We start from the raw sequence: 18,540 nt of genomic DNA, 5'->3' as shown, positions 1-18,540 counted from the left end.
CCAATCGGCCCTACCCTGAGCGTGACTAGGGGTGGCATCGCAACCTCCCGATCCGCCCTGCTCTGTGCATGACAGGGGGCGGCGCCCCAACTCCCCAATCGGCCCTGCTCTGAGCCCGACCAGGGGCTGCACCTAGGGATTGGGCCTGCCCTCTGCCACCCAGGAGCAGGCCTAAGCCAGCAGGTCATTATCTCCCGAGGGGTCCCAGACTGTGAGAGGGCACAGGCCGGGCTGAGGGACCCCCTCTCCCCCCTGAGTGCACAAATTTTTGTGCACCGGGCCTCTAGTATATTTATAAAAGATTAATATAAGCAATAGGAGTTATACAGTGGGATCTGGGCCGAATAAAACAAATCTTTAAGTAAAAGAAAATTTCAAGACCTGAGATTGTGGATTAAGAAGGCCCATGTAGCCCTAGCCGGTATGGCTCAGTGGATAGAGCATTGGCCTGCTGACTGAAGGGTCCCAGGTTCGATTCCAGTTAAGGGCACATGCTCGGGTTGTGGGCTCGATCCCCTGTAGGGGGCGTGCAGGAGGCAGCCGATTAGTGATTCTCTCTCATCATTGATGTTTCTCTCTCCCTCTCCCTTCCTCTCTGAAATCAATAAAAAAATATTTTTAAAATAAAGGCCCATGTATTTCCAACATAATGTATGAGAAGACAGCCACTTCAAGACACATTATTGTGAAATTTTAGATAACCAGTAATAGATGATTCTAAGGGGTTCCAGAAGGGGGTGGTGAGGAAAACATGTTCCCCAGAGAAGTCTAGGAGCCAGAATGACTCTGAACCTCTCAGGTGGGAATCAAAAGAATGGAGCAATGCCTTCAAAATCCTGAGGCAAATGATTTCCAACAATTATAGTCAAATCATTTTCAGATGTAAAACATCTCTAAAATCTATTTTCCATGTACCCTTTCTCAGGAATCTATTGAAGGAGATACTTTAAAAAAAAAAAAAGGAAAATAGGAGGAGGAAGTCTTGGAATCTAGAAAACAGGAGACTCAAAATCACTGAGAAGCAAAGGGAATTTACAAGGTGATGGTATAGCAGTTGCTTCTGGGGAAAGGAACCAGTAGTGATAAGGGCAGGAAGAAGACCTAGATTTCACTGCAAATGCACTCTCATTTTGTCCGACTTATACTGTGTGCATGTGTTAGCTTTTCAACTGAAAAATGCTTTCTTCTTGCCAATTGTTAATAGTTCATGGTAAATATAAGTCAATTTGAGGTGCCCATTTTAAATGAACAGAGTATGTATGCATAGTGTTAACTTGTGCTTCTGTTTGTTAGATTCTGCAGCAGCTAAGATATATACCACCAATTTGCATGCTTGTGTTTTACAGAGTTACATCCGTTTGGGAGAATAGTCTCCAGATCACCACAATTTCTAGTTTTCTAGGAACATGGCTTGGAGCCTTTCCTATTCCACTCGATTGGGAAAGGCCATGGCAGGTTGGTTTTAGTTACTTAAAGCTACAACATAAATGTTTTTACAATCATAAAACTGCTTGTGTTTTACAGAGTTACATCCGTTTGGGAGAATAGCCTCCAGATCACCACAATTTCTAGTTTTCTAGGAACATGGCTTGGAGCCTTTCCTATTCCACTCGATTGGGAAAGGCCATGGCAGGTTGGTTTTAGCTACTTAAAGCTACAAGATAAATGTTTTTGCAATCATAAAACTGATGACGCTAACATAGATTTTATTTATTTATTTATTGATTGATTGATTGATTTATGTAAATTGTTTTGTTCAATGAAGTAGCAATGACGGTTCTATCTTCCAGGACGGTTTTGTTTGTTTTCTACATAACTTTTTGACTCGAGGGCCACAATGGGTTCTTAAACTGGACCGGAGGGCCGGAACAAAAGCATGGATGGAGTGTTTGTGTGAACTAATGTAAATTCAAAGTAAACATCATTACATAAAAGGGTACGGTCTTTTTTGTTTTTTAGTTTTATTCATTGCCCATGGCTGCCTTAGAGTCATACTTTTGTTAATGTGATTGATGGCCAAGTTATGTTGATCTTGAAATATTTTTTAAAAGCATGTAGCAAAATGGGTTTTTAAAAGGGGTACATGATATAGATGGAAGCTCATTAACATCAGGTTTTCGGTTTCCTATCCCAATAGGATTTGGCTAAATAAGCTAGGTAAAGCACTATGAGATAAGTGTTCTTTTTATCCCCATTTTACAGATGAAGAAACTGGTACCAAGAAGATATGTAATATTTTAAAGTTCACTGAGCTAGTAATGCATATATCATTATTTAATTTTTAATGGCTTAGTAGTATGCCATTATAGAGTTATTCTAAAATTTATTTAACAAACTCACTATTGATCATTTAGGTATTGCCAATATTTTACTATTATAAACAGTGTTATCATAAACATCTTTGACTCTGTATCTTCACAGATTTTCCCAATTATATCCTTAAGATAATTTTCCCTAAATGGAATTGTGCTTTTAAAAATATATTTTTCTTTTTCCAACATGAAGAAAGTTTTTTTTCTGATTACAGAGACTGTATATACACTGTATTTAGAAAACTTAAGCAATATTAATAGTTACAAAGAAAGTAAAAATTACTCAATATCCAGCCACTTAGATGCCTTTAAACTTTGGACTTTAATACTACTATCTCCAAAATGGAATTAAACCAGATAATCAAATCTCTTCTAAGCATACTTATTTCTTAAAAAGCAAAATTGATTGAGATTGTCTTTAAAACAATTTAAAGTTATTTAAAAAATATTTTTACTTATTCCCATCAGATACCAGATAAATGAAGCATTGTTATATTTTAAAATCCTTTTTGTTTTCTCTGGTCTTATTAGGTTAAAAATTTAATATTTGGGAAACATATATTTATTTTCCACAGTCACAGATGCCACAGATAATTTTTTCATAAATTGAAGCTAGGGATCATAAGGACTATAACTAAGTGAATTACTACAAATAATGCTAGAGTGAGGGATGAAATTAAAATTATGGATTTAATTGTTGAAGAGTAGCCTGTTTTTAGGTTACTTGGTATTTCTATTATCAAAGGTATTAAGCAGTGTTTTAGGTAGACCAAAATAAAATATTAATTTATATGAATATGCCACATTCCAAACATGGATAAAAAAAACTATAATACTTAACTGACTTAAAACGGTTTTGTTTATTTGTTTTTTAATCCTCACCCAAGGATATTTTTCCATTGATTTTTAGACAGAGTGGAAGAGAGAGGGATAGAGAGAAACATCGATGTGGGAGAAACACAAGGATTGGTTGCCTCCTGCACACACCCTGAACAGGGCCTGGGCTGGGAGGAGCCTGCAACGGAGGTACGTGCCCTTGACTGGAATTGAACCTGGGACCCCTCGGTCTGCAGGCCGACACTCTATCCACTGAGCCAAACCGGCCAGGGCCAGAAAATGGTTTTAATTTAAAAGGTGGGTTCATTGTAAGGCAGTCCTGTTGACAGTGGTCTGCTCGAAGGACTTTCAGTGTGAGAGAGAATAGTGCTTTCCAAATTAACTCATTTGCATGATCTTAGCAAGAACCATTTAGCATTACTTTGACAAAAAGTTCCAGACTGGAGACTACACATCTCACCACAGACAGCTGTTCCCAGGTATGTACTGTTAGGCATAGGAGAGTGGTAGAGTATACACGGATCAGTGCAGATTTACAACTAAAGAAATATGTCCACATGGGTAGATCATCTGTATGTACTCCTATATCAGACAATAGCATTTGCTTTAGGAACATCTGGAAAAACATCACAGTCAAATTCAGAGGAAAATATGGTCATTTAAAACCAGTAGAAGTGTTAGCAGGCTTTGAAAGATGAATTGTCATGCAAATGCAAATTTGTGATAAGCACAATAAATAAAAACATTAAAAAATAGCTTGCGAGGAATTATAACTGGCTGCCTGGGTTTAACCTTCCTTTTTTATCTGAAAGAGCCAGTAATCCTAATGGTTGTTGCTTTGTTCTAAGTGTTCTAGGTCCTCTGATCTGCAGATAGGGTGGTTTCCCCATGATATCTGTGATGACATATATCTCTCCAAAAATTATATATTGCAACACATATTTTTAAAAATTTATTTAAAAATATTCTGAATGAAATAATCTTAGTTTGTACCTTAACAACTTGGTTTATAGTGGAGGCTCAATAAATAGTTATGAATGAATGGAGTCATTCATATGAGACTTAAGAATGACAGATGTCTCCCAGTGGTTGGTGTAGAACCAATTTCTGTACTTACACTTCTTAAACTTATAAAAATGACAACTAGGAGCGGGAATCCCCCCCTTTTTTAAGGGGAGGGTGCATCTATAATAATCTATAATAATAAAAGGATAACATGCTAATTAGACTGGATGTCAAGGACGTCATTTCGTACGTCCTGGATGAAGCCGAGGCCGGAGGGAAGCCCTCCCGGGTGCCTGTGGGCAGCCGGAGGGAAGCCAGCCCAGGTCCTGGGCGCTAGAGGGAAGCCAGTGCCGGCAGCTGGGGGAAGGAAGGCCTACTCTTGCACGAATTTTGTGCATCGGGCCTCTAGTATAGTAATACAGTGAATGAAGTGTGTATTCTCTTGTAAACTTCATACTCTCCAGACATTTCATGTAAAGAATAGCATGTATTAAAAATTACAGCATTGCAAAGGCAAGGGAATAGTTCCTACAGCAGGGTATTAACACTGCTCATGAACAAATTTATTTGTTCTAAACTGCTGGTTCTAATTATTACCTAGCAGTGTCAGTTACCTAAGAAATACTTATATTATTTATCACATAAGTTTAATTTTTTTAAGTTAGGACATGTGATATACAAAATTATACCAATGCATGGTACTTTACAACTTTCATGACAGTTTTAAAATACTATTTTATTAAGTACAATAGCCCCATGCTTTAAGTACAAGAGGTGCTGTTATTCCTGCATTGCACATTGAGAAGCTGAGGCTCAGGTGTTCAGTGACCTGGCCGGGGTTATACAGACAGTAAGTGGCTGACTTGGCACTGCAGACTCAGATCTTTCTCAGCCCATTGTCCCATGCTCCTTCCCAGAAAAGCAAACTAAAACTCCCAAGTAAAATATGAAGTATTTTTTAAAGTAGCCTAATAATTATTTCACAACTTTCTGTTGAGTATGTATAACTAGTTTCAACAAAAATCATAATTATATAATCATAATTACCTAATAAATACCTGATCATCACTTTAGGAAATCTGCAGCTTATACCCTGCCAGTCATTGACATATCAAACTAGCTGTTCCATAGAGTATCAGAAAGTGTGGGTATCACTTTAATGGCATTACAAGGTTAAACATCTATTTGTACTTAATATATACTAAGTGGACCTATATAATATTGTGCATTTTATAATTAAGTAAAATGTATTAAAATTATTGACTCTCAAATCACAGAACAAACAAATGCCATCTACAGCACTGAAAATAATCCTTAAAATGAGGAAACCAAATATGTAAAGGGTCATCATATTTCTTTGGCCACTAGAACAGTTAGTAAAAATACTTGTTAGGGCGATGGGGTTCTTAACCAGGAGTCCATAGATGGGCTTCAGAGGCCTGTGAACCCCTGAATTATAGGCACTTTGTATATATATGATATATCTGGATAGTGTTTGACAAGGAAGCATGAATTCTGTTAGATGTCATTTTTAAAATTTATTTTTGAAGTACTTAAAATTTGGGCAGGACCTTGTTTTTTAAATAGGAGCAGCTTTAGAAATCTCAGCTGTAAAGATTTAGGGAATGATGATTTTCTGTATTGTAAAAACTTATACAGATGGGGCAAAAGTAGGTTTACAGTTGTGAGTTCATGAAAGTTTATTCTTACATTATTTATTCATTATTGTATTATTTTCCATACAAACAACTGTAAACCTACTTTTTCCCCATGCTGTATGTACCCATTAGGAATATGAACTAAAATATTATCAAGTATAGCTCACTTTTACTGTGTGCCAGATATTGTTACAGGTGTGGTTGTAAATTCCGCATAGTGCATTCTCTCATGTAGTCATTACAGCAACCCCAGGAGGTGAGTTTTGTGATAATCCTCATTTTGCAGATGAGAAACCAAGGCACATAACGATTAGGTAACTTGCCCAGAGTCACTTATTTAACAAGTAGCAGAGTTGAGACTCATTCAGTCTAATACAAAAACCAGTGTTCTTAGTCCCTATTCTGTACTATTCAGAACATGCTTTGAAAAATATCAAATAAGCCCTGGTGGTGTGGCTCAGTTCATTGGGGTGTCATCTGTACACTGAAATGGTTGTGGGTTCGATTTCCAGGCAGGGCACATACCCAGGTTGCAGGTTCAATCCCTGGTCGGGACGAGTACGGGAGGCAACTGATCGATGTCTCTCTCATATGTTTCTCTCTCTCCCCCTTCCTCTCTCTAAAAGAAAAAAAATCAATTAAAAAAATCAAACACTACATAGATATATTAGCACATTTCGCTTTCCTAAAATGAGCAGAGTTCTACAGCAATGCCTGATCAGAGAGAGCAGTGTGGTCTTTAGGTGGGAATAAGCTTGTGTAATTTTGAAGAGCCTTTCAACCAGAAATATATCAGTTCGTTTAACAGAGAAAACACAAAATTATAACTGTGTTATTTATTAATGATTTTTTATCTTATAAGGATGAAATTGTTTTATTTCTGAGAAATTTCCAGATGCCATGTACCCAGAACCTATACTATTAGGCTATTGTTAAAGCTGATTATTTTAAGAGAACACTGACCTTTTTTAAGTGGTGAAAAATATGAATTATTTGGTATAAATGATAATAGTACACTAAGTAAGATACTTTCTTCACATGATGTAACTGTTCATTTTTTAAAAATTTTTTTGCTTGTTTTTCCTTTTATTTTTTTCCATCACCATTTATCCCCCTTATACCCTTTCCCACCTCTATCCACCCCACTCCCTCCCCTGCAACGTTAATTTTAATAATTTTTACCTACGTGCATTGTATTATCTTTGTTATGCAACAGGGGTGTTTTTTTTTTCTATTTCCTGATTTAAAATTTTTTTAAACTTATAAAAATTGGATAAAAAGATGACGGTCATTTTGGTGGCAAAGACTTGTGAATGACTTCCTTTACATGGATGTCTTTGAGTTTTCTATTTTCCTTAAACAAAACAAGATAATTAATTATACATAGCCATCTCAGATTACTACAATTTGGAGAAATATGTGTAGCAATGCAGTGAATCGTCTGTTCAGTAGATGATACCATGTGTTGTTGTTTTTGGTCCTTTTAGGCATGAAGAATGTTAAATAGAAACATCTTTATATGTGAGACAAGCAAATAGTTTTAAATACAAACTTCAAGATCTAGTTATGAAATACATGATTAAGATAGGATTATTTGACAGGTTAATATGAATTCTGTTGCCATAGTATAGGTTTAAATTTTTTAAAACAATTGTAAAAATGTTAATAAGAAATTGCTCGAGAAAAAACATTATTAGTGGGCAACCTCTCCCAACTCCCTTCAACTACTCCATTTGCCATTCCCTATCATGGTCTACAAAAATCAGGGAAGTTACCCTTGTATAAAGAAATTCTCTTTAAAAAGTGACCATGTTGCCGAAGCCGGTTTGGCTCAGTGGATGGAGCGTCGGCCTGTGGTCTGAAGGGTCCCAGGTTCGATTCCGGTCAAGGGCATGTACCTGGGTTGCGGGCACATCCCCGGTGGGAGGTGTGCAGGAGGCAGCTGATCGTTGTTTCTCTCTCATCAATGTTTCTAACTCTCTATCCCTCTCCCTTCCTCTCTGTAAAAAAATCAATAAAACATAAAAAAAAAAAGTGACCATGTTACAATTAAGGACCACTCAAGAAAGTCTGATCCATCACTAGGAAACAATCTCACAGACAGTCCAACATTTTAATTTGCTGAAGGCATGGATTTCTTGAGACATTTAGTAAATGTTCAAGAAGCTTTATCCCCTCATTAGACAAAACTTTTTAAACAATATTTATTTCATTTCTGGCATTCAACCGGAGGTGATGTACAGCAACTGCTTAAAGAATGTGTGTGTGAATGTCTGTATGTGTTTAGAAACAAAGAGCCACACTGAAATTACAAAGTGATTAAAATAGAATTTAGTAACCCAAATTGGAATTTGGCTGGAATTCCCAAGGGGTTATATTTCTCCCTATTCTTGGACAGCATGCTTTTTAACGAAGTGCAGATGCTTACAGTTGGCCAATGATGAATAGACTCACAGCATGAGAAACAGAGGAAAGAGTATTATCCCAAATGTTTACACAGGGTGTTAAATTAAACTACTAAGGTAAGAAGTTCAATGCTTTACATATTTAGTAAACTATGCATGTTATTTTATTTGCAACCCCATGTGTTAAGATGGGACACTGTTAAATTAACAATCACTTAAAAAGCAACAACCAACAAACCAGTATTTAATTTGGTACTTAAAATTAATAATTAAAAATCAAATGGAAGCAATGTCTAAAGTAACTAAGATAATTCACAATAAAAACCATAATTCAGGCTCTGCTTATGGAAATACGATAATTCGAAATCAGCTAACCTAAAATGTACCTTTAGAGAGAGAATGAGGGTTAAATTAGCAAAATGTTAAATAAGATTTCAGGGAGCCACTAAAATTACTTTTAAGAACTTCAGAACTGATTATATATAAAAAATATTAACTAAGTTTAAGTTCATTCATACGTGACCTTATTTGAAGCAGTGTATTTGCACTCACTAGTAAAATTCAAGTCACTAAGATATTTTTGAAGTATTTTATTTCCCAGATATTTTATTTCTTTGAATTAGTTGTTCAGTGACTAGTCTGAATTTCTATGAAGACCAAATGAAGATGTGTTTCTGGAAAGAAGGCAATTTTCTATAATCTGAAAACAAATGACTAGAAAACAAATCTTTGGTTTTTAGGTAAAGTGGCAGGAAGGATTTTGCAAAAAGAAATACTCAAGAACCAAAGCAATGAAAAGGCTCTTAGTAAGCAATGGGAAACTCCAAACCCCATCAAGGTCAATAGAGTACCTAAGGCACCTCAGGTCTGGATGATACAATCATCTTTGCTTAAAGTTCTAATAATCTATGCACAGGATTGTACCATCTTAAGAATGTGAAGCTGAAAATAAAAATAATGTGAAGCTGAAAAGGTAATGGCCAACCATTATAATTGTGAAGAAGAGAATCATAAGAGTTGATAAAAGTGAGTGACATTGGAGATCACCTGTTCTACGTCCATATTTATAGATGAGGAAACAGGCCCGTTCATGAAACAGGTGATGACAGAACTGTGTTTCCAGGTTCCTAAGTCTATTTCTCTTAGGGTAGGACAAATTCTAGATTTTAACTTTCATTGGCTAGTAAAACAAAACCAAGTGTGAGGAGTTCCAGGGATGTGAGTTTGAGAAAAAGTAAATTCCTATCAAATCCCCAAAGACAAGTTGGAAATGCATAATACTTTACTGTCTTAATTCCTTTATACCATGTGTTGGACAACTTAGCTAATATACTAATTGATTTATACAATTCCTTTCAGTTCTATCTAAAACCAGCAAACCAAAAGTAAATGAGAACATTACATGAGATTCCTTTTAAGCATACATAAGGCCATGGTACTTAATATGAACTACCGCTTCGTGGGAGAAAGAAGACATCCACTGTCCAGTTCTGAGAGAAAGCTCCTGACTAGTTACCCAGTAGACTCTCCACTCTTCAATGTGGAAGATGATGCTTATGTTTTTAAAAAATCTCTACAAAGCTCACAGACAAGCCAGTGCATCCTAGATTTGTGACTGATATGAGTATTTAAGGCTGTCATTTTCAAGTATAAAAGTTTAATGTTCCATTAACCAATCTATGCAGTAGATATAGCTATAAGCTCAAGTCATAGAAATTAACAGGAGCCTACCAAAGACAAAATCATAATTTAGGCAACAGCAAGTTTAAATGTAGAAAAGGCTGTGGGGGTGGGGGGAAATGCATGGATGAGATTATGCCTTTCTGAACTGCATTGGTTTGTTCACACTGAAACTGTCTAACTCTGTTGTCTGTTGCATGGTATGTGGAATAAGGTAGATCCACAGCAGAAACTTAAATAGGTAACAGATGGTAATAAAATGGTTCACCTCTAACACGGTTCTATAGCCTGTTCCCCCAGAGAAAGGTTAGAAGTGGCTCAAGTATGCCAAATAAGCTTCACAGATAACATGAAGTTTTTAAAAACAGGGCCTTTCACCTAGGGACCAACATGCACTGTTTGTAGATGGAATAAATGAACATTATTTACTTCTGGCCTGGTGTAATATTGTGAAATGTAATGTGGCTGGAACAGAATGGGTGTCTGGAAGCTGGTATTTTGTTTAACTTACACTCTGGGCGTTTGACTTAAGTTGTAGTTCTGTATCTTCTACTAGGGTTCCAATATCTATCTGAAAGGTAACATCAGTTTTATAATGGAAGCAATTGCTTTGTTATAAATTGCATGTAACATGCTTATAATTCTAGGTCATTTCTCCTTAACACAATTTAAAGTTTCGTATGGTTTGGTCATCATACACACTTCTCATTTCATTTGATATACAAGCCAATTTGGAAATTCACAAACAAAATTACCAACTTCAGAGAGCTAAATTGAGTCCAAGATTATGGCAAAGTCTGACCCAAAATTTTAATTTGTAAGTTTAGCATGTGTCTCATGCAGTTTGGGAGCATCAAACTAAATCTACAGTCGCCAGAAGCCTTGTTACAGTTGAATGCACATTAACTAAAACGTGTACATTTTTTAGTGTTCGTGATAAATGCAGTTATGACCTTATTACACTTTTGGCATTCTTTAAGAAAGCACATTAAGCTTTAATATAGAAATATTTAGGTTACACTTAACTTGTGCTCAAGTAATAATAAAACATTTGTTCTCTTTGATCTCATACATTCTCTCCTCAGGTGTGGCCCATCTCCTGCACGCTCGGAGCGACCTTTGGCTACGTGGCTGGCCTCGTCATTTCCCCGCTCTGGATCTACTGGAACAGAAAGCAGCTCACATACAAGAACAATTAATTGGAACAAAGGAAGATTTTTTGTGTGTGCAGATTCCATAAAGACTGTGCAGAAATGTATATGGTCTAAGCCAGGCAGTCCCATTTACAGCACTGTTTTTTTATGTAGTTACATGATGTGATTGTAGCTTTTAAAACTATGAAACCCCTGAGAGATTGTACCTTCTAGTCGAAATAAAGTATTTATAATAGATTGTGGCTTCAGATGCTGTTTGCTGCCTCTTGGACCTTTAAGAAACATTCTTAATGAACTTTATAGAATTCTGAGGACAGGGTTGTTGCTCATTCAAGTTTTAAACTGCTTCAGTATTTATAAGAGGTCTGGGTATAGCTGTAGCATTTCATATGCTTTCTTAGAGAGAAATGGACAGTTTCGTTGGCCACTGAAGATGTTTCTCACGTAATCAAACAACAGTTTATACATCTTGATCCTATTCTTTTTTTTACTGTATGTTTCTTTGGAGTTAAAATGGCTATGATAGCCTCATCAAAAACAGTCTTCAATCCCTTCTGGGTTAAAGCTGAACATTCCACATAGCAGCACGCTCCTATCTGGGAGGGAGAAAAAGAACAAACACAAATATATAACATCTTTTTCCACAACTGGTATGACACAGACACCATTATAAGGAACATTAAAAATATACTAGGAGCTATGCAAAAAGAATGAAATCAAAATACTCAGAGATAGCTAACTGTTAAGTTACTAGTACTGTATATATCCTTCCAGACATTTTGGGAATAATTCTTTCATCAAATATTTACTGAGTACCTACCCTATGCCAAGCACTGCTTTAGGTGCTGGGGATACTGTCAATGAACTAAACAATTGAGCCAGGTCCCTGCTGTGTGATGCTTACATTTGCTTAAGTTCTGGGGGAGGGACAAAGGAGGGATGGTGGCACATGCTCTGGAGAAAAAGATATCAGAGTGAGGAAGATGGGGAGAGCAGAGGGCGGTGGTGGTGGTCGGAAAGCTCTACAAGGTGACATTTGATCAGTGAGAGATAACTAGAGGAAGCATATCTAGGCAGATGGAGCCCAGGTGCAAAGGCCCCGATGGAGGAGCTTGCTTGGAGCGATCCAGGAACACTAAAGAAGCCACAGTGGCAGGAGCGAGTGAGTGCAGGTCAGGGGAGGGTGGTGGATGGCAAGAGATGAGGTCAGTGAGGTGGCCTTGAGGCCACTCTAAAGACTTTGGCTTCTACATTGGGGGAAACCATTCATTCATTGAAAATGTAATGAGCACTTTTATTTGCCAAATGAGAGAATATAGTAAGGAATAAAAAAGTCTCTACTGATGAAGCTTCCATTTTAGAGGGAGAAGACCATGAACTAATAAATACAGAGGTAGAATGTCACAGGGTATTATGTGGTCTGCAGAAAAATGGAGAAGCAAGATAGGTAAAGGAGTAGGGATGAAATCAAGGCAAGGTCTCATTGATAAAGCACAGGGTATTATGTGGTCTGCAGAAAAATGGAGAAGCGAGATAGGTGAGGAGTAGGGATGAAATCAAGGCAAGGTCTTGATTGAGCAGAGATCTGAAAGGAGAAAGAATAAATAATGTTCCAGAGGGAAGAACATTCCAGGCAGAGGGAGCAGCAAAATTCCAAGCCCTGAGGCAGAAGGGAACAGCAAGGAGCTCACGTGCCTGAGTAGGAAGAGAGGTACCAGGGGCCACAGTGAGGACTCTGGCCTTGACTGTGTGAGCTGGGAGCCCCTGGTGGATCCTGAGCAGAGCAGTGATCTGATGGGGCTTATATTTTAAGACTCGCTCAGGATATTGTGTTGAGCACAGGTTAACACGGGGCACAGAGAGAAATGGAAAGGTGAGTTAGAAACGCACAGTAATCAGGCTAGATATGGAGGGGCCCGAACCTGACTGATAGAAGAGGCGGAGCATTTGGATTCTAGATATATTATGGAGGTAGAGCATTATGTAAGAACAACAAGGTCAAGTGTGAGTTCAAGGATTTTGACCTGAGTAACTGGGAGGACAGGCTTGGAGGGTAAAATTAGGAATTGTTTTGGACATGTTAATTTTGCCATGCTTAGCCATCAAGATGGACTTGTCGGGTGAATGGCTGGATAAGCAAGTCTAGAGTTTAGGGAAGCGTTTCAGGCTGGAGATAGCAATTTGGGGGTCTTCAGTAGAAGATTGTTCAAACTACAAGACTGACAGAAGCTCACCTAAGTCTGGAGAATGAATGTGGGTTTAGAAGAAAAAATGTCCAAGAAGTTGAATGCTGATCCCTGGGCCCTCCATCATTCTGAGACAGGGAGATGAAGGGATAGAGGAAAGGCCGACAAGCGGGGAGAAAAACCAGAGAGAGAGAGAGCATTCGAAGAAGCCAAGTGAAAGTATTTCATGAAGGAATCAACTGCCAAATGCTGCTGAGAGGCCTAAAAATGGGATCATACTGTTTTGCAACCACTTTTTTTTCTTAAAATACATAATAAATTTGAACATCTCAATGGATATATTAGTATAAATTTTTAATAGATGCGGGTTTATTTTTTGCCTTTATAAACAATGCAGCAACTTTGTAGCCATCTCTTTAAGAACATTCAAATAATTTTCTTAGGATAAATTCCAACATATGGAATTGCTTGAACAAGAGTGTGCATGACTTTAAGGCTTTTGCATATTATCAAGACTGTTTTTACTCAACGACCAACAGTACAATAGAGTGCTCATTTCCTTGCACCCGTGGAAGAGGGGTTATTGTAATTCATTTCTCAATTTTTAGGCCAAGTTTATAGGTGAAAATCGAACTTACATTTGACTACTAAGGAGTTTTAACATATTTTCTATCTTCAATGGCAATTTGCATTTTTTGGTGAATTTTCTATTGATGTTCTTTTTTTTATTTTTATTGATTTTTTACAGAGAGGAAAGGAGAGAGATAGAGAGTCAGAAACATCGATGAGAGAGAAACATCGATCAGCTGCCTCCTGCACATCTCCTACTGGGGATGTGCCCGCAACCTAGGTACATGCCCTTGACCAGAATCGAACCCGGGACCTTTCAGTCCGCAGGCCGACCGCTCTATTCACTGAGCCAAACCGGTTTCGGCTCTATTGATGTTCTTAACTCGCTTTTCTATTGGGCATATAATTCTTTGTCTGATTAATTCATATGCAAGGGGTTCCTGTGTACTAAGCATATTAATTTATTTTTTTTGCCATACGTGTCAAGTTTGTTATATGACTTTTAATTTTATTCCTGGCATTTGATGCATTACATTTTTATGTAGTTAAATCATCAATATTTTCATTTATGACTTTTACCTTTGTGTCATTTAGAAATTCCTTCTCTCCCCAAGATTACAAAATGAATATATGAAATTTCTAAAGTGATTTGTTAGTGAAGCTATTTATCTTTTGCTGTAGGAAAAATTGTCCTCCCAAAAGTTTTCTTGCTTTCTTTTGCCTCCTGATAGTACATTTTAAAGGAGCTTATTAGAATCTGTTTCCACCAAAGTCCTATTAAAGTCACATCGAAAAAATAGAATCCAATAATGTTTGGGCCCAATAGAGAAAAACATAAGCCTAGCTTTGGGATGAGGAAAAATACAAGTTAAAAGATATTATGTGCATCACAGTTAGATCTTTTTTAGAATGCTACTATTGCATATCTTTCATAAAAAGACTGGAAGAAAACTCAACTCGTTTATTTCAAACCTAGCCATCATGTTTGTTTTTAACTGCAGATTTAATCTGTCGCCCGATGCCACTCCACTACCTACTCCATGAGTGTTAACTGATGACAGAGCCTGATCTGGCGCAGTACCAATATTTAAGTGATTAAGAAGGGCTGAAAGATCAGCACCTTTTTATGATGCCTCTATCTACACATGACTTATTAAGAAAATATTGTTGGTGGTATAAGAGTCTGGCTCTGGAGTCAGGCCTTGACTGAAACCTAGCTCTGCCATTATTACCTGCGGGACCTTGCAAGTTACCTGACATCGCCACACCTCCGTTTTCTGTTCTATAAAATAGGGAGCTCGTCAGACCTACCTCGGAGTCAGTGCAAGGATTAAATGAGATAATGCATGGAAAGCGCTCAGCACAGTGCCCGACATACAGTAAGTGCACAATAAATGTCAGCTTCTAGTATTACTTTAGCTGTTTTTACACTTATTTGTAAATTCTGTAAAGGTTCCATTACCTCTTTTGCTAGTTTCTGTCCTTGTTCCACACATATAGGCTTTTCTTTCATATCATCCAGTCTTGCTAAAGTTTTGGGGTCATCGCGGAGATCAATCTAATGAAGAAAGGTCAATAATATTCCATAATAATTACAAGTCTTTAAAGATGAATCAAAGCACGGAGCCCCACTTAATTCCCACATACCAGTAAAAGATTAAACAAAGGATCTTAATTTCTTAAACCAACTAAGATAATTGCTTTCTTTTAGCACTGTATTTTCAAAAAATGTGATAGATTTTCTTATAACTTACAACTGAGCTTAAATACACATATTATTTTCTAAACCTCAGGACCATTGGTCTGAGAGCAACACCACAAGATAGACCAGAGAGAGTTTTCTTAAAAGGGTAAGATCAAAGCAGACATACCTGAGTTCCTATTAATAAGAAGGGTACATTTGGTGCATATTCCTTAAGTTCTGGTACCCATTCCTCTTTCACATTTTGAAATGAGGCTGGATTCACCACAGAGAAGCATATAAGGAAGACATCCGTCATTGGATAAGATAAAGGCCGCAGACGATCATAGTCTTCCTAAGGAAGGAAGAAAAACCTAATTATTTCTATTTCTTTAATTTACTCTCATATGTCCATTACATTAACATGGTCAAAGACACATGTTAGGACTATTCCACAAGGGAAATGTATGGCACGCTACATAAAACAAGATAATGCCCATTTGTTTTTGTTATTTCTCCTTTTGAAGTTCTGAACACCAGTGGGGTAAAAATATGACAAGATCATTGACAGCTACAATGAAACTTGGAGAAAATATATTGCGATTACTAAAGCTGTCACTGGAAACATTTTTCACTGAAAAGTCTGCACAAAGAATTGATTATAGCTAGATGTAGTATAAGTGTTACCATTTATAATAACTAACATGTACTGAAAGTTTACTGTGTCAGGGACTGAGCTGTATGCTCTCCCAAGTATTACTTATTAAAGCCCCCTAACAACTATGATAACATAGGTACCATGATCCCTGTTGAGAAAATTGGGGCACAGAAATTAAATAACTTGGGTGGGGATGTATAAGCCAATAAGTAAAAGAGATGGGATTTAAACCCTGGCAATTTTACTCCAGAGCCTATGCCTTACCCACCATACATTTTCTCTGAGACCTTAAATCTTTGCTTTCCCTATTAATATAGGTTTTTTAACTGTGTGTGTGTGTGTGTTGTGTGAACATTTAAAGATAGAAACATATAAAGGAAATTCACACAAAAACCCTTTCCTCTCCAATTTCCATTCCCTTCCTGAAATGGAGATGTTTTCATGTGTATCTTTCCAGTTCTTTTTCTATGCATGTATATACCTACAACTATACACATTCAAACTTCTGCACTAGACGAGACTGTGCAATCCATGCTGTCCTGCACCCTTCGGTATGTCTTGGGAGATCTCTCCAGACCAGAATGTGTTAGACTGCCATGAAAGTCTAAACTGCTGCCTGAATGTGGGGCTAAAGGAACAACTATTAAGAACACCTTGCACTCGGAGTTTCAGCAGCAGTATTTCCCTTGTGGAACACTTTTTCTTGCATGTTATCTTCTAACATTTTTCTCAGTGCAATGTTCCACTCAAGCACATTAACATCTCAAAGTTTTGACTCTGGAGTTAATCCTTCTGTTTCTTTGCGATTCTTCCATAACCCGGAGCCCTCGGCAATAAAAGATTTCTCGGGTGTTGGCTATTACAAGGCAAGAAGGGAAAAGCCATCCCCAATCTTCTTCACCCTTTATTTTTAAAAGTGAAGGCTTCTAGTTGGTTTTTAATAAAGCAGTGCTCTGCTACTAAGAAATTAATAAACAGCCCAGCCGCAGTGGCTCAGTGGTTGAGCATCCACCTAGGAACCAGGTCATGGTTTGATTCCCAGTCAGGGCACATGCCTGGGGTGTGGGCTCAATCCCCAGTTGGGGGAGTGCAGGAGGTAGCTGATCAATGATTCTCTCTCATCATTGATGTTTCTATCTCTCTCTCCCACTCCCTTACTCTCTGAAATCAATTTAAAAAATACTAATAAATAAATAAATAAATAAAGTAATGTGGGTATGAAACATGTTGCACCCCAGCCAATTAATATCAGAGGACAGATATTAGAATATGTCTTTAAAAATCAGTTTGAGGGTTAAGTGGTATGATTAGGCACATTAAATATACTTTCTGTACTCTGCTGCCTATTTTAAGCTGATTTTTAAAGACATCCTATCTAATAAAGAGGAAATGTGCTAATTGACCCTCACGCCATCGCAAAGATGGTGGTGCCCACAGCCAATAAGGAGGGAATATGCTAATTGACTGCCCTGCCCTCAAAGATGTCGGTGCCCACAGCCACAAGATGGTGACGCCGAGTCCCCTCAGCCCTGCCAGGGCGGCAGGTGCACGGCAAGGCCAGGGCCGCCCCCAGACAGACCTGGCCGCTCTGTGCACCTGCCTCCAGAGTCCCCCAGGCCCCTCAGCCCCCCAGCAGCCCAGGGCTGGCCGAGGCTCAGGTAACCAGAGCCGGCCGAGGCTTGCACTGCCAGCAGTGGCAGCCGCAGAGGGGTGATGGGGTGTCACCTTCCCCTGATCACCGGGTCACCTCCCACCCCTAAGGGCTCCCGGACTGTGAGTGGGGGCAGGCCGGGCTGAGGGACTCCCCCCTCCAGTGCATGAATTTTCATGCACCGGGCCTCTAGTATTCTAATAAGGGGGGAAAGTGACAGCATTTAGTCTCAGCATCCACCCCGCAACTCTACATTCCAGAGAGAATACGTGGCATGCTCAGGGAATGGGGCACTCTTGTTCAAAACCTCTCCTCATCCATATTTAGATCTCCAATTTTCACAGAATTAGAAATGGGGATACTATCTCATAGGATTATGAGAAATAAATGAAAGAATGCAACTCAATCCCTCAGCATAGTGCCAGGCACGTAAAAACCTCCAATGCTTGCACATAAATTCTTCATCCCATGGGAAACTGACTCTTCTATCCTCCATAAAGCCACACAGCATCCCAGCAGTCCCACTCCAGACCTGGTTTTGCATCTCTCTCCAACCACAGAGAAGAAACTCCTTTAGTGAGAAATAAAATTTCTACACTGGCATCAAAACACACAAATCAAACTGAGGTCTCTTGAGGACAGCATCATTTTCAGATTAATAAAAAAGAATATTATTACTGTACTAATTAGTCACTTGAGGACTCAAAGCCTTAAGACTATTTAAAATGTAACCAAATATATAT

General features: G+C 38.1%; 2 protein-coding genes across 7 annotated transcripts in view; one reads left to right on the top strand and one right to left on the bottom strand.

The window, feature by feature from the left end:
* The window catches only part of PIGF (phosphatidylinositol glycan anchor biosynthesis, class F), an 88,241-nt gene extending 76,945 nt beyond the window's left edge, over positions 1-11,296 (top strand). For 5 of the 6 annotated variants that reach the window (XM_014538469.1, XM_014538470.1, XM_005864785.2 and 2 more), the window contains 2 exons: positions 1,347-1,455; positions 10,983-11,288. In XM_014538469.1, coding sequence (XP_014393955.1) covers positions 1,347-1,455; positions 10,983-11,096 — 223 coding nt within the window. In that variant the 3' untranslated portion in view covers positions 11,097-11,288. Of the gene's footprint in view, positions 1-1,346; positions 1,456-1,524; positions 1,634-10,982 lie in introns of all 6 variants that reach the window. The other variant, XM_014538472.1, reaches the window with a different exon arrangement.
* RHOQ (ras homolog family member Q) overlaps positions 8,359-18,540 on the bottom strand; it is a 40,806-nt gene continuing 30,624 nt past the window's right edge. Inside the window, exons 3-5 of the mRNA XM_005864847.2 lie at positions 15,679-15,843; positions 15,270-15,365; positions 8,359-11,647 (exon numbers count right to left, since the gene is read on the bottom strand). Of these exons, the coding sequence (XP_005864909.1) occupies positions 11,492-11,647; positions 15,270-15,365; positions 15,679-15,843 (417 nt within the window). The 3' untranslated portion in view covers positions 8,359-11,491. The remainder of the gene's footprint in view (positions 11,648-15,269; positions 15,366-15,678; positions 15,844-18,540) is intronic.

Source organism: Myotis brandtii, unplaced genomic scaffold (genome assembly GCF_000412655.1).
Source record: "Myotis brandtii unplaced genomic scaffold, ASM41265v1 scaffold191, whole genome shotgun sequence".
Taxonomy (NCBI): domain Eukaryota; kingdom Metazoa; phylum Chordata; class Mammalia; order Chiroptera; family Vespertilionidae; genus Myotis; species Myotis brandtii.
This window is presented reverse-complemented; position numbering and strand designations above follow the sequence as displayed.